Consider the following 16,747-nt stretch of genomic DNA (forward strand, 5'->3'; position numbering starts at 1 on the left):
ATTTGAGGGGCATGGAGTTCTCCAATCTTTGGGTTTATATAACACTGCAACACTGTTGACCCTTTCTAAAAGCTACATGTGCCACATATACCATGAAAGAACTTGGCACATTCACTAGGTCCCAAGAGTTGGTACACTAGTACATTTTAACATGAATTAGATCCATCTTTAACTATCTTAAACCATGTGCAACTAAACCGCTACTTTATTCTTATTTGTTATTTTCATTCATTTTTTTATCAGACTTTATTCTTGTTATTGATAAAAGGGTACTCATGACAAGATTAAGATCATCTCCAAATTATATACATGTGACAAATATTCCATGAAAGTACTAAGTACATACACAAGCTCCAATTAAAACTACTATTCTTTTTTAGGGTTATATATATATATTTGATTCCTAAAATTTAGGTCTAATTCTATATTAGAATTTAAAATTCAAAATGTTTTCTTTTAGTTCTTAAAAAAATATAAACATATTAAGTTAGTTATTCCATTGCTTTATCAATATAGACTATATAGTTCTTACTTATGTTGCGAAATTCAAAAAATCTATGTGCATGGTACTAACAAAGAAAAACTATTGAGAGACGACTTCTAATCGAAACTATTATTTAGATATTTCAAAAGATTGAACTACTTTGAACTCCTATTTTTTTTATGTATAATAATCATTTTTATATCTTTTCATTTACATTTGTATGGTGAATATTATTGCATATATGACTTAAAAATGACATTTATGAACAGTTTAAATTGCGACAGATTACCTAAATAAAGTCACCAGCACGTATCAAAGATTTTCATTGAATAAATTAAATGACAGACTACCTAAAAAGAAAAATTTTATGCTAGGCAGAGATTGAAGAGGTGATATCCAATATGGTTGGTCTTTCCAATTTGATTCGGTAATGACGTACCCTTTTTTCATTATTGCACACTAAATTCTACACATGGGTAAAATTTTATTAGCACGATGCAGAGAATAGCCCTTAATAAATGTAATATGAAAATCATGCCCCTATCTTTCGTAACATTTAATCAGGATTAAATTAATTATATAGTTTTGACATTTAAGACATTGCAATAAAATCAATGAAAAGCATGATCTATCTATCTTTCCAAAGATTTAATACAATGTTGAAAGTTAAGGTGTTACTTGTCGGCGTAATTGGACCGGAGTTACAAGGAGGAAGGTTGGAAATTATTTAGATGTGATCTTATTCGTATGTCATACTTTCGTAGAGTTGCCTTATTATTGGATATTATTCCCTTTGTTGTTAAACACCAATAAATTCATCTTTTCTTCGTTTTTACTTTTTTTTTTTTTTTATAATCTTCTTCGTTTTTACTTGATATATCGGCCCTTAAATTTTGGGTCAGTTTCTATTTCAATCCCTTAATCTTTGAAAAATTATTTTTTACTCGTAAGAATTATATTGATAAAGCAATGGAATAACCAACTTAGTATGTTTACATTTTTTTAGGAACTAAAAAGGAACACCTTAGATTATAATTTCTAATAATAGAACTAGACCTAAATTTTAGGAATAAATATATATATATATAAACACACACATATAGAGTTTTTCTTTGTTAGCCTATTTGTAATATTATATTGCTTATTAGCTTATTTGTTTAAGTACAACTTTCAAAACTTCGCTACTTTTTTGCTGTCTTTTTTCCCCCTTGGTACAATTGCGGACTTTCGGGCAAACAAACTTTTCAAGAAAAAGCTAATCCAAATGCACAAAAAAGACTACCATTATTCATATTCATAGAACTAACTCATTTGCATTCCCTACCACATGTATGGTATACGGCTCATACCTTATTTGGCATATATAAATCTTGAGAAATAACAATGACATGCTAGTAGAGAGAGAGAGAGAGAGGGAGAATGTACAGCATCTTTCTTCAGAGGTATCAATACTGTATTGCTAAAATTTTATATGATAGTTAGCTATGATCTTCAAACAGAAAGGGGGGAGGATGGGAAGAGAAAACTAAGTATCAAAACTTAATAATTCACAGTTACAACAAATTTTATGAATTGAGAATAAACTGTAAGAATATTTATAAACAAAAAGAAAATGCAATCACTAATATAAAAAAATAAACCAAAACAACAAAATTGGTTATGAACAGAACATAGAATAGCTTGATCTCAGGCTAAGCAGCTCCAGACGGATGTAGCCGTACTAATCATAAATTATGAAATTTTTTCTTCCGGAAATTTACAACTGTGGAACAAAGAGTAAAAGACAGACTGAGCCACCTTACAAGATTAGCTATTAAAGCTTGTAGAAAATTTATTAGATTTGGCTTAACAGAGTATATCCATACCTTGATGACAAAAATAGCGCGCACAAAAAGTTATATACAGAAAGAACCCTGCAACATCACCAATGTAAGTACAATGTATAACTCATTTTACGTATACACCAAGAATGTGACATGAAAATCACAGAACAGCTGTAGTTACCTTAGAGAACAAAACTGCATTGCCACAATTCAGGAGCAAAACAAAAATATGAAGCATGGGAATACAACATTCATCTTATCAATGACAATGCTATCTGAAAACAAGGCTTCCATTCTGCTGCATCCTTAAATTTTCAATATGCGACTGGTAGAATGATTTCAATGCCTTGATATCATTACCCTGAAAATTTGAATTCATAACAAAAAAATTAGAACAGTAATGCCAAATATTCATTGGCTAAATAAGAATAAGAATAAAAAACCCATTGACCAGTTGTACAACTTGAATAATATGGAGTATTCATTCCTGGGTTATTCCTATTTCTGCTAAGGGAGGTTCAGTGCATATCCTCTAGGAAGTTATAGTCTGACAAGCCATGCTGAACCCATCAACCCAAAAACCAACAGAATATATATACGTGTACCTAATTTGGAATAGGCCCAACTCTGGCTCAAATTTCAGGTTGAAATATTGAGTTTAAGCAGGCTCTATATTCCACCCATTACTGGACATACGCTAATTCTCCCAATGGCTATTATACTTTCAATTCATTATTGTACCATATTGCGCAACCGTATCTGTATGAAGTATGAACACATGGGTGTAAAATTGTATTATACATTACAGGATTATTCCAATATAAAGACAAATATCCTCAACCATTTAAACCAAAACTTTTTAACTTGTTACAATAACATAATAGTGGGTGCCAGCTGCCACAGTGAACATCCACAGTAGTTATTACCCTAAGCAGGTTCAAACACAGTCCAACCTCCAATAAACTTTAAGCTCAGGCTGTTCACCGTTTATGTAGGAAATAAACATCACAAATCAAGCCCCAAGAGCAAGGACATTCCTAGATAAAATTCTGCATATTTATATGGTGGCCTCACATACAATCCAGATCAAACAAGGTGCCACAAATTGCATATAGCCATCGGAAAATACGTTTGATAATATATAGCGAAATTTCCAAGAGTTAACTGCAATTCAGTTACTAGATAAATTAGGTATTTATCAATTTACAGCTAAATTTATTCTAAATAATAAAAAAAGAATGGGCTTAATAGTTTTATTTGATGATTAGAATGTAAATATATTAAAAGAATTGGCAGGATAAAACATATCCTGGACCGCTAAATTCTTGTTACATATAAGTAATACCTGCAACCTCTGACAGTATTGCTCTGCCATATCTTGAGAGCAATGTGCAGCTGGAAAACCTTTTGAAAGAAAATGTCTGAGAAATGCATCACCAAACTTTTCATACATGACCTTCTGAGCCAGCACAATTTCTCCAAACAAAACATACTGCCAAGTAAATTCAAAACAACAATTTTTATCAGTACAAAGCACTAACAAATTAAACTTAACTCCTTAAATATTACCAATAGGGTTTTCTCCTCTTTCTTTAAGTAACAATCATCAATATTCAGCCCATATTGTTTACTCAAACAATGAACATCAACTCCTGCCCTGATAAATTCTTTATGCCCCAATGTTTTATGATCATTAACTTTTGAACCTTAGAACCCAAAAGAATTAAGTAACACAGTTGGTTGGCTATTAACAATGATAAACTAGCAGAACATAAAAAGTAAATGACATTATGTTGTTTCACCACATTCATTGAAGGTAATACTTCCAATAAATCACAATTATCATAATGAATTTAAAAACTTAACCCACAGAAAATTTGTCCTTTCCTTCTACATTGAAGGTTCACAAGTTGACCCAAAAAAAAAAATGGTTCACTAGTACAATGCCCCCTTGCTAGGTATTCCTGTCTTTTTTTTTTCTTTTTGAAATGTTAGTGCCACCCTCAGGGTTGTAGCAGATCGATAAAAATTTGTCTGTACACAATGCTTAGACAATAGTATGCTCATTTTCTATGTATACCAGAGGATTGGAAATTTTGTAGTTGGACCACCATTTCTCTAAAGTCACTTATTTAAACTGACAGGTAAGTGTCACTCTAGAACTCTCAAAAATCATCTCTCTACATTATCAATTACACAGGTCTTCTGGTAACATTTAGGGATAGGTCTACAAAATAACTATGGGTTCCCAAGTAAATTGACTGTGTCATTATGAGTTCTTTTCTGCAAACCAACTGTACTCATACCCAGACGAAGAAGATGAATAAGCTATAGAAGCCAACCCTAATATCTCCTCATCTAGCCCCTTTACTAGATTATTCACTGCAAAATTACAAATTCTACGAATCTTAACCAATTATAAGGCCAATTTCTCATTTAGGTCCCCCACAACTGTTCCAACATGAGTCCCACCTCATGACCAAATCAACCTTTGAAAAGGAATATGGTTTCACTTAGTACCTCCTGTAATGATTTATAATAATAAATTTACATTCAATACACAATTTTTTTTTAAAGTACACATTGAATATATAGCCCTGTACATCAGTTACATATTGACCCCTCAGCTTATATTATTATCGCATGATAATATAACATGTACAGGCAGGAAATAATTCAATAAAAAACAAAAATATGAATAATAAACTTACAGTATTTGCGTCACGAAACTCGAAGGATCTGTCTAGCACACTATACAAACAACAATTTGTTGCAAAATGCTCAATTATAAATCCTTGGAAGCCCGGCACCTGAAAACAATTCACCATTTAGTGTGATGAAAGGTGAAGGAAAAAAAAAATCCTCAACATAACAAATTTAGTTGGGGAACTCAGAGATTACCTTTTCTTCGCTATAAGGACTGGCACACCAATCTTTAATTAATGTAATAAATATCTGAACACACCCCTGATTAACAAGAAGAACAAAGAAGATTATAAATCTTGTTCTATATTAGAAATCCTAACCTATTGATAATCAAAGCAAAGAAAACCCAAATGGTAAGAAGGGTAAAACTTGTAAGCCTCACACCTTTCTTACAAGAATATCCTTATGATTACAGGATGAGGACAATAGCAACTGCATAATTGGATCCAAGTAGGGCCTACTTTTGGGAGAAAGAAAAACAGAAGACAGTCTATGTGTTGTTATCACGTGAAGAAATGTATATAATGTTCGCTGAAGCTCCTGCAATTCACGGATTTCCTAACAGAAAAAAGGAGTCAATGCAAGAGTAATAGTAAAAGTACTGGTACAGAAGTTGAAACTTATTATGAAGAATGCATGAAGTAGATTTTCACTCTCACAGACATTGCAAACAATGTTCAAGGTGTAGATGTAGAGTAAATTTTTTAGCTAACAATAAAAATTAACCAAACAATCTACTCATTCCACTACCTAAATCTGTAAAAGAAATCATCAAACTACCTGATACTGCTTATATACAGAAAGTTGAAACATAAAATCCATATCATAAAGCTTTTATAATTGAAAAGCCATATGTCATAATTCCTATTTTTGTTTTCATCCTTCCTTTTTAAATCCTGAGCATAAAAATGAACCGTGAGAATTTAAGCAAGCATAGGAAAAAACTCAGACCAAGGACAAATAACCTTTTCACTACAAGGTACATCCATGAAATTTTGATTTCCCGACTCTTTATTAACTAAAGAAATATGATCATTCATAATATTATCCATTGGAAAAAAAAAAGGAGAAAAGTAACTTTAAAGAAATATGTCTATAAAGTAAATGAATTTGATATTGAAAAATTGAGAACAAGTGGTAATGCCCCCATATTTTACTAAATTGAACGTGCACTTTTACTGTCTATACAATTTAATTCAAGTGGTAGCATAAAAATTCATTAATCTACAAAATTTAGTTACAACTTTAAGCACTTAATCAATGATAATCATATCATAAGGTTTAATGTAGAAGTCATGAGTAGAGGTTACAGAAGCATTCGTTGCATAAAGAACAAGCACAAAAATAAATAAATAAATAAAATCACTGTACTGGTCTTCCCATACCTCAGTATTGGTTCCAGGTCCTGAAGGAAATGCATCTCTTGGAATAACATTAAATATCCTACCAGCTATAGTAGGAAATACTTCTTCCAAAATGTCATTAAACAACGTGTTGAACTTGCATATAATTTGATTAAGTAGTAAAAGAAAATCAACCATCTCCTTTGGCTGCAACAAAACATAATCTAGAATCAAAACCTCAATATCACCAAAGCAATTAGTAAATATGCAGAACTTATGATCACCCTCAGCCTTAATTTTCATAGCTGATACAAATAGATAAAACATCCCTTCACAGCTTAACTACTGCCAAGGAAGAAGAAAAAGGCATTACAACAATAAAACCTTAGTCAAACTATTGGTCGGCTATGGATCCTTAAAAAATAATCAAGTTCATTCACATGTATTCTTCTCTGTTATTCTATCATTTTTCAAAATCATACACTGTCATCTTCTAATTAGCATGTCACTTTTTATTATTTCTACTAGTGTTAATCTCGGTCTTCTCCTACCCTAATTTTGTTCTATCAACTTGAATCAAATTACTCTTCCTCAATGGTACATTAATTGCTCACCTGTGACTCCTCCTCATCTTTTCATAGATAGGAGCCACCCTATCTTTAATAAAATATCTTCATTTTGTATCGTATCTTTCTATTTTTGATAATGGTTAAAAATACACTGCCCACAGCTTGAACCCCTGCCCCCCAAGCACTTAGTAGTTCCTCGAGGGGTAACAACTCGCCAAAGAAGTGTTGTACTGTCATATCTATTTTGTATCACATCTTCCTTGTATTTCCTTTGATCCATCTTAAACGTTTCATTTCAGCTACTCTTTTTTCTTTTCTTTTTTTATATGCATTTCAGCTACGCTCCTTTTATGAACATGTTATTTCTTTTCTCTTTTCCTTTTTTAAGCATGTTATTTCATATAGCTCAGCATTTAGTAACATATAGAATGGCTAGTCTTATAACACTCTTGTAATATTTTTCCTTTAACTTAATAGGCATTCTATGATCACACGACACTCTTAATGCGCTTCTCCACATTATCCACACTGCTCTTATTCTATGATACACATCTTCAATCAATCTCACATTCTCACAATCCTTATGAATTATTAATTCAAGATATCGAAAGAACTCTCTGTTTGGTATTTTTTTGACCATCAAGTTTTACAACTTCATCTTTATTTTTCCTATTACTGAACTTACTGCCCATTTAGTCTGTTACAAACCTATCCTGTAGATTCTAAAGTATCCCTCCAGATTTCAAATTTGGCGTTGACTCCACATCTTGTTCAATCCACTAAAATTATATCTTTTGCAAAAAAAACACACACCATGGGGCTTCATCTCGTACCAGTCTAGCAAGTTCACCTATAACTAGTGCAAAAAGACATGAACTTAAAGTTGAACCTTGATGCAAACCTATTGTGAAAGAAAACTCACTTGTAATGCCACCATTGGCTCTCACACTAATTACCACTCCATAGCTATAATCAACTTAATATACTTTAGAGGAACACCTTTCTTTAATGAAGACTAACCACATAACCTCTCTAGGTATTCTATCGTACACTTTCTCTATGCCAATAAAAAACTATATGTAAGATCTTTATGTTCTTCCTATTTCTCTATTAGATGTCTAGAAAGAGGGGGACGAGAAGGGGATATCACAATTTTTTTCACATTTATCTTTCTCCCATATTCTAAACAAAAAGAGGAAACTCTTTTATTAATGCATTTATGAGGTTCAAAATTAGAAATATAAATGATACAAGTAAGGAATACCCATGCAAAAAGTTAATGCTTTGCTTTAAGTTAGATATAAAACAGAATAGGAGGTTTTATGCAATCATCCAAAGACAAATGGTAATTCATGAACTAGAAATTTACTCAATGTCCCAAAGCAACAAAAAAATTGGGAGTAGTTTGCTCTAATTCTAACAGCAAATTAACTAGCAGATGGATACCTATCCAAAAAATAAAAAGAAACTAGTATATGGAGTGCCAACTCATGCTGTAGGACAGCAAGAAAAAGGTAAAAATCACATTGAACAAGCACCTTAGGATGGGAATGTCAATGTGTTCCAAAAAAATCTGCCCCCTCAAACCTGTGACAGGATAGGGCAGCATGAAGCTCCTTTGGGCACTTTAGACTATGCTAATTAAATTACATTATATTTCATCACAAACCACAGCATACCATGCTGTTTACAGAAAGGAAACCTCCACCGAACCCATCACAAACCTGTGACAGGATGGGGCAGCATGAAGCAACCCTGTAGAGTGTAGCTAATTTGGTCATGCAAAACCCATGTGGCATATTAAGATTCCAAACTTAAATAGTAATACACCCAATGAACGTGTCTAAAATATTATTTCCAAACCCTACTCCAACAATAAAGCACCATGACTGCCAAACAGCTGAGCAGTTTGCCCCTTGTTCCCATCTCATTGGCATCCCCTAGTACTGTAACCGATACTTAGGGAAAACAACCACTCTTTAATGTATTCCAAGCCAATGAAGATACAAATCAAAATAATGATTGGTTCTATAATTTAGAAATAGGAAAGAGATTAAATAAACCAACCCAATCACAATTGTTTTTACCTCACTTTCAGCAAGCAATTGCTCCAATGCCTTTGGGAGGTATGGGAATACAGATGCTCCTAAAGTGTCCACCATTCGGTGTATAAAGGATGTGACCTGAATGCCACACAAACTAGCATCAGGTAAAAGGTGTAGTTTATAATAAGTCAAAACAATATAAGGCTGTTTGGTTAAGAGAAAAAAGTGGTGTATTTTTTCTTCATTTTCAGTTTTCAGTGGGACGCACCACTAAAAAACTGGTTTGGCTTTTTATTTGTACTCAGTTTTCATTTTTAGTATCCAAAAAAGTGAGTTTGAATGCAAAAAATAAAAACTCCTTTTTGCCGTTATACAGTGGCATTTTTTGTAAAAAAAATGCTGTTTGGTTGTTTGGTTAAGAGAAAAAAGTGGTGTATTTTGTCTTCATTTTCAGTTTTCAGTGGGATGCACCACTAAAAAACTGGTTTGGCTTTTTTATTTGTACTCAGTTTTCATTTTTAGTATCCAAAAAAGTGAGTTTGAATACAAAAAATAAAAACACCTTTTTGCCGTTATACAGTGGCATTTTTTGTAAAAAAATAAACTCAAAGTTTGTGTTGAATTTTTAATTGAAGAGTGAAAAATGAAAAAAAAAAAAAAAAAAAAAGTAGACAAGAAAATTTGTGCCAAAAACATAAAATGGTTGGTTATAGAAAATGAGTACAAGATTTGAGAGAGAGAAAATGAGTACAAAAAATGAAAAGTGAAAATGAATACACACCCAACATGAACTAAACAGCACCTATACTTCGCTGTACCCATATTTGATTCTTACCTTAATCCGCAAAGGCTCTATCTTCGGATATACAACAAGAACTTGGAGAAGAATATCCAGTGTCTGGATTACCCAGTGGGAAGATAAAATAAAAAATAAAAAAAATAAAAAAGGAGGAAGAAGTTAGCATGGAGACAACAAACAATGACATGTTTCCCTCACAATCCTTTCTACAGAAAACTCTGCTCCTTTCCATTTACAAATTATACATAAAGAACAAGGTAGGCACCACATTAAAAGTTTCCAATTGGGCAACATCATACTTCAGTATTTCATATCTCATCCAAAGAAGAAACTATTGAAAGGAATCAGATTAATGAATGCTACTTTCCACCCCTTTTTTTATTGGAAAGTTACACAACACTCAATGGGTCTTGAACCCAAAACCTCACACTCCACCTAACACTTACAAGGGAATAATTTTTCCTTTGATACATTTAAAAAGATTAATTTGCAGTTAACCTAAAGGAGGTGGAAGAAGGGTTTAAAAATGTAGCATTTAATGTCATATCCCCTCCCTGAATTTATTATGAAACCCCATGCTAAATGACTAATGACTATGATTCACATAATCCTTGATAGAAAAATCAACATAAGAAAGATACCAACCTGCTTGAACATGAGACCAATTGCTGGGCGACTAGTAGTTACAAGGCGCTCACTGAAGCCCTGTATTACAAACAAACATATTGAGAAAAATTTGCATTTATATTAAGCCAGAACTCCAAATACAAATCCAAACATGTGCAGAACTTAGAAAAAAAATCTGAGTACTTCCAATTTCACTACTGTAAAGAATTCAGATCAAAAGGAATGTGGCAAGAATTAATACAACATAAAACTTGACATACACAGTTTTTTTTTTTTTTGGATTAGTACAAATACAGCTAAGTTGCATGAACAAGTTCAAACAATTAGGTTGAGCAAATTTACAAAATCACAATTACAACATGATTCTGGCCACTTATAGTAAAGATTTGTATTAGTAAATCATGAAGGGTTAACTCAAAAAAAAAAAAAATCATGAATGGTTTTATAAATTGTATAAGGCAGAAACAGCAAAGGGATTATACAAAATTTTATAACAAGAAGAAGGTAAAACTCTACAAGGCAGAATGAAAAAGTACACAAACATATTAGAAAGTCAAAATATGGAAATGCACCTTGCTGAGAGAATTAATTGCCACAATTATTTGCTGGATAATAGCAATTTTGGCAGGAGCCTCTTCAGGAGACAATAATTTTGCATTCATGAGCAATGCTTCAACCTACATTCAAGGATGACCGTGTCAAAAGCATCTATAAATTAAGTATTGATTGGTTCAATTTTTTTTTAATAAAGAGAGATATAGGGTGGGCAGGGGAGATGAGGAAGCGCAGAAGAAATGAAGGGTTCTATAATTAGAAATGCAAACACAACCTGTTGACAAAGAGGAGTGAGCAATGCAGAGAGATACTCAGATTGCTTTTCCAGTGGCACATCTTCCATCCCAATCAATAAACCAATTGCCTGTTAGGTCAGTGTACAATTAGAACAAAACAAAGCACCCACAGTCTCTAGGCTAAATATTTACTTCAGATGCATGCATATATACAAATAAAACCTAAAGAAGAACAATAAATATGCATAAATACCTCAAAAATGTGACTCCCATCTTCACATCCCGAATGATCTTTTGACGCATAATCCATACTTGTAAATTGAGCAACTGTATCTTGCAGACTCTGACATTAGTGAAGATAAAATCAGGAAAGATGGAAGGGAGTGATGAATGGCAAAATCATCAAAAAAATTTGAGAGAAAACGAATGGAAGGTAGAAACTATATGTGCCAATATTTGTGTACATTATACAATAAAATTTAATACAATATACATATAAAAGAGAAAAAAAGATGAGCATTCTTATACCTGCAAAATTTTCTCTATAAAAGGCACAAGATTCACTTTTAGCAATTTTACAACCCTCATGAACAGATAACTTGCCCTTCGGCTAACATTGATGTTGGGATGGTGTATTCCCCTTTCATCAAGAAAGGCAGTCAGAACAATAGGAATATACTGGGTATTCTCATGAACATGCTTCATATATCTTGTTACTGTCTCTAGATATGCTAGTGCTACTAGCCTATGAGAATGGCAAGGAAACCTTGTTGATAAAAGCATCACAACCAACTCACTCAAAAGTCCACTTCCAAATCGCATTGAGTCCTCACTTACTGACTCTCCTAGAGCATAAAAAAGAGCAAGTGCTGCTTCCACCTCTTCAACATTCCTGTCAGGTGAAGATGCAACAGAACTACCTAACACATTTTTGATAAATATCTGAGTAACATCAGGTGCCACACGACCCACATTACGAAGCAGCACAAATAAATCCTTCCTAAACTCCACCATCCTATCTTGCTCCTCTCTCCCAATTTTATCCAATATATCAAGATTATTGCGGTATGCAGGATCATAGCAAATCTGTGCACGGATCACTTCTAAAATATGACCCACGTGAACCAGCTGGTTCTCCCTTAAAGGGGAAAGGCTTTTCATTGTGCCAACATAACTTGAAAGAAACTGCACTATACTAAATGATGCATCCACCTCACAGTTCTGCATTACATAGAAAACGGAGGGCAAGGCTTCGTTCAGAAGCTCCATTGAAACACTCTTTGCTTCCTCAGAATTTAACCGTTTAAAGCATTCTAAAACTTCTTGTGCATACCCAGTAAGCAATGTAGCTATACTTGAAACCAACTCAGAATCACCATCCTCAGCTACCAACCCAAAAACCCGACTTATTTGAAGACTCTGCAACAAAGATAGTTTCGCTTGATATTCCATCCTCTTAGACACCACTGCCAACAAACACCCAGCCGCAGCACCACGGAACTGTTCCAACAGCCCACCAGCCAAAACTATGTCAAACAATAGTGGGATAAACACATCATTAACAATCAAACCAATATCAATCCAAGATATATACCTCCTCATCGACTCTAATACACTAGTACAAAGTTCCTGATCTGAATTCCTATACAACGACACAATATCATACCATGCTCTAACTATCTGAGATATACATTGGTGCCTCATCGCATCCTTAATCCGCCCTGCAGCCTCCAACTCTCCAGAAGTCCGGGGATAGTCCAAACTAATCACTTCCTCATCCAAAGCATTCAAAACCCGACAAAACATATCAATCACCACAGCCCCTTTGCTCAGATGAGGCATAAAATCGACAAACACAGAGGGCCATATTAACGGGTACTCGAAATAAATCAAAGTAACCAAAACCTGAGCAAGCTTGTTCTTTATAAATGCAGGACCCTCTAACACCCTAGCAACATTCTTTTCATCAATAGCCTCCAAACAAGCGAATGAAAACACGGATTTTCTAATGAAAAACTTCTCATCTAGACTCATAGACGAGTACCTAACCCGAATAACCTCATGAAGAGTCTGTAAACACCAAAATTGGACCTGAACTGAGTTTGAAAAACACAATTTCTCAATACAAACACTGCAAATTAATGGCTTTTCCTTGCTTTCATCACAGTAATCCTTAGCCTGTTTTTTCAATCCTTCATCAATAGGACCACCACCCCATTCATCAAACAATATAAGTATAGCCTTCTCCAAATCATCCATTCTTTTCTATAACAATAAACAAAACAAACAAAAAAACCCCTAAAAACACAAACCCCAATTGATTTTCCTTCACTTTTTGCCCAAACAAAACAAACCCAGAAATCAAAATCACAACTTTTCTCTTTTTTTTGCTTCTGGGTTTTTCACACAATGTTCCAAGGGTTTAGGATTTGGGATTTCAGACTCAAAGATTCAGTGGGGATTTGTGAAAGCTTACCTCAATTTTTTGATCAGATCAATGTGTGTTTTTGTGTGTGTAAAAAAGCTAGGGTTTTTCTTTTCTTTGTTTGTCTGAGAATTTTCTTTTCTTTTTTTTTTTCTTTCTTTCTTTTTCTTTTTCGTCTCTCTCTGTGTGTGCTTGGTTTTCTGTGTTGGAGAGCAAGCCTTATTAGGGTTTGGTTGGGATTTTGGGTCTGTATTTATAGTTTTAGTTTTTTTTCAATTCTTAGTGTTAATTGCTAAAGTGTTAAATTACTTAAATACCCTTGTTATTTTCATGAGAAATTTTAAAAAAATTTAATGTTTTTGTGTATTTGGCATAGGATGGTTTATTTTTTCCCCTTTGGTGAAAGGAAAGGTATATCTTAAGCATGGCTGCGATTTATAATTATAATTTAATGTTTTTCTTTTTAACTTGTGTTTAATATTTTATTTTTTGAAAAATTATATGTTAATACTATTTTTTTAAAATATATTAAATCACTTTTATTTTTTTTTTTGAGTAAAACACTTTTAATTTGTATGCACGTAGAAATCAATAAATAGTAGTATTTATTTTTATCAAAAATAAATAGTAGTCTTTTTTTGAAATGGAAAGCTACAAGTTACAAATAAACTAGTTGTGAATTAAGAAATACTTTTTTCTTTTTTTAAATTTTTTATATAAATAGAAAATTTGATAATTAATATCATATATATATATATATATATATATATATTATGATTTAATGATTATAGATATCTAATATTCCTGAACCTATATATCTTACTAACAACATTCTTAAATAAGTAAATCTTATTGTTGTGAGTTGGATGTCAATAAATTCTGAAATTAATCATTTAATGATAAGACAAAAGTAAGTATCAAATGTAGTTGTAATTTATACAAGATTTTCTTTGTGAGTGTATAACAGCTAGGTTTTTATTTTTTTAAGTGTCCTATTGCTAAGGTACAAATTAAGATAAATCTATTATTAATTTTCCTAAATATAAAGTTAAACTACATGCAATGTTAAGATTTTATGCAAGTACAACCGAGGAAAAAAAATATTTTGACGTGCATTATGTTGTAATAATTAACATTTAATATTCTTAAGGCAATTGATAAGTGAATCTAATACAGTGCTGAGTTGGATTCCAATAAGTTCTAGGCACGTGTGAAGTTTTCTATTTTTTTGGGAAAACATGTGAATAATGTCAGCATGTGAGTAGGATTTGCACTGCGAGACCTCTAATTGACCTATGTGGGGCGAGTCAACTTGAGTGAACATGAATTTAGTGGAGGGTATTTTGGGAAACAAAATTTATGATGGGCTAAGAGGTCATGGTCCAACAAGTTCAACTCAAGAAGAAGCTCAAATTAACCTAGCCCACAACCATTTATTATTGGGCTTGATGTAATAAATGCTACAAACCCAATTTATTTTCCTTGTTTGTCACTCAAACCAAAAAAGAATGTCTTATTGCAAATCTAGTATTTGTATGATGATGAGGTGTTGGTGTTTCTGTGCCTTTCTTGCCTGAATTATGTGTTTGTGGAGGAGCATATTACCTGCAATGGGGTTTAATTTGTGCTAAAGTTTACATATGTTGATATGAATATGTGCCCGTTTATTTCACCATTTGAAATGACATAATTTTAAAGTACAATTTTCTTAAATTCTCATGTTTCCTTAATAGATTTTTCAAACAATTCATTTTCAAAATCCTAAAAAATTTGCTTATATCAAGCATTATGATTTATAAATCGTTCAATGAACCACTTTTAATTGGAAATTATTGCATATTTGCATACTCTCCAAGCATTGCTCTCTCCCTTTGACAAAGGAATGGTCCCCATGGTAGGTCTCCCTTATGGGGCCCACTTCTCATATGAGAAGAGATAGCATACTTTTTGAGTACGCAATAATAAGCCACTTTTAACTTGTCGTGAAGGATAAGTTTCTTTGATTTTGTTCCAATTATAAATCTAATTGCTATTTTGACTTCAAACTAACTTTTTAGATTGCAAGATCTAGTGCAAGCTCAAAGGGGACAAGCTTTTTCCATTGAAGATTATTCTTTTTGATCTAGTGCAAGCTCATAGGGGACAAGCTTTTTCCATTGAAGATTGATTCTTTTTAGCAATATGAATAAGGCAAGGACCTAAATTTTTAACTTGTGGCTCACGAGGTGGATAATACAATTTATAATATTGTCAAGAGTCTTTTAATTTAATGGTATTACTTAATTCTTTCATGAAGACAAGCCTAAGATTAAATTTCACTCTTCCAAATTTAATCCATTATACTATCATTCTATAGGATTTTTGAGGTTTCTCATGGCCGGTTAATAGAATATTCTAGCTAAAAACTAGGACACTGTTTCTTTATATCAAAAAATAAATAAAATACACCCCTCCACTTATTATAAAAATTTTAAAAAAAAATTATTTGCAATATCGGTTCATTAATTCACCAAATCAGAGCATGTCAAACTACAATTTGATACACAATCTAAAGTTAAATGTGCAATGATCACGTACATAATAAGATGTTTCATCCATTTTTTCTTCCATCTAATTATTGACTATATGTGGAAGACTCAACTAAAATGTACAGTAGAGCTGACAAGAAGTGAAGGTAAAAGGTCAAGTACCTTTTATAGTACCAATTTAATCCTGTAGAAGATTTTCAAAATATCACGAAGAAGGCAATCAAATTAGTGTGATTGTCTTCAACTGGCATGCTATGAGAAATACAAGAAATCTAATCAAAATTTTACAAGAAAATATCTCTAGAGGCACTCGAATGGTCCAACATTAACATCTCACAGTGCAACTTTAATTTCATCGTTTTACGTAAATCTTGTCTTTGTTTTTTTTTGGGTGTGGGACGGGGACAAAGGCATGCATTGATATGGGCCCTCCCAATAATTTTTTATATTAGCATATTCTCGGTGCTAGTTTAGCAATTTTGTTATAGATCACAAGAAAATATCTCTAGATCATTTTGTTACAAAAACAACATAACTTGGCTAGCCCATTAAAACACCGAGTAGCTTTTTGAAAGATAGTTAACAAAAGCAAAGTCCCAGCAAATAG

At 32.7% G+C, this 16,747-nt stretch overlaps 1 protein-coding gene across 1 annotated transcript; it reads right to left on the reverse strand.

The window, feature by feature from the left end:
- Nucleotides 1-1,895: 1,895 nt before the first annotated feature.
- LOC142636223 (exportin-T) lies at nt 1,896-13,833 on the reverse strand. The gene is made up of 15 exons (XM_075810366.1): nt 11,716-13,833; nt 11,441-11,530; nt 11,226-11,315; nt 10,969-11,073; nt 10,415-10,474; nt 9,806-9,868; nt 9,013-9,108; nt 6,399-6,563; nt 5,398-5,571; nt 5,209-5,274; nt 5,019-5,117; nt 3,653-3,799; nt 2,489-2,668; nt 2,350-2,397; nt 1,896-2,246 (listed from the first exon to the last, which is right to left on the reverse strand). Exons 1-13 carry the CDS (start codon nt 13,444-13,446, stop codon nt 2,579-2,581), a joined length of 2,976 nt encoding a protein of 991 aa, XP_075666481.1. The 5' UTR covers nt 13,447-13,833; the 3' UTR covers nt 1,896-2,246; nt 2,350-2,397; nt 2,489-2,578.
- Nucleotides 13,834-16,747: the final 2,914 nt, after the last annotated feature.

The sequence above is a fragment of the Castanea sativa genome, chromosome 5 (assembly GCF_040712315.1).
Source record: "Castanea sativa cultivar Marrone di Chiusa Pesio chromosome 5, ASM4071231v1".
NCBI classification, from domain to species: Eukaryota; Viridiplantae; Streptophyta; class Magnoliopsida; order Fagales; family Fagaceae; genus Castanea; species Castanea sativa.

What these genes read in the sequence shown, in the direction of transcription:
- LOC142636223 (XM_075810366.1), bottom strand. Translation starts at nt 13,446, where the DNA reads ATGGATGATTTGGAGAAGGCTATACTTATATTGTTTGATGAATGGGGT. An exon ending in TCACTCCTCTTTGTCAACAG is followed by an intron (nt 11,074 to 11,225) that starts GTTGTGTTTGCA and finishes CCTTGAATGTAG; the next exon opens with GTTGAAGCATTGCTCATGAA. An exon ending in AATACTGTCAGAGGTTGCAG is followed by an intron (nt 2,669 to 3,652) that starts GTATTACTTATA and finishes TCAAATTTTCAG; the next exon opens with GGTAATGATATCAAGGCATT.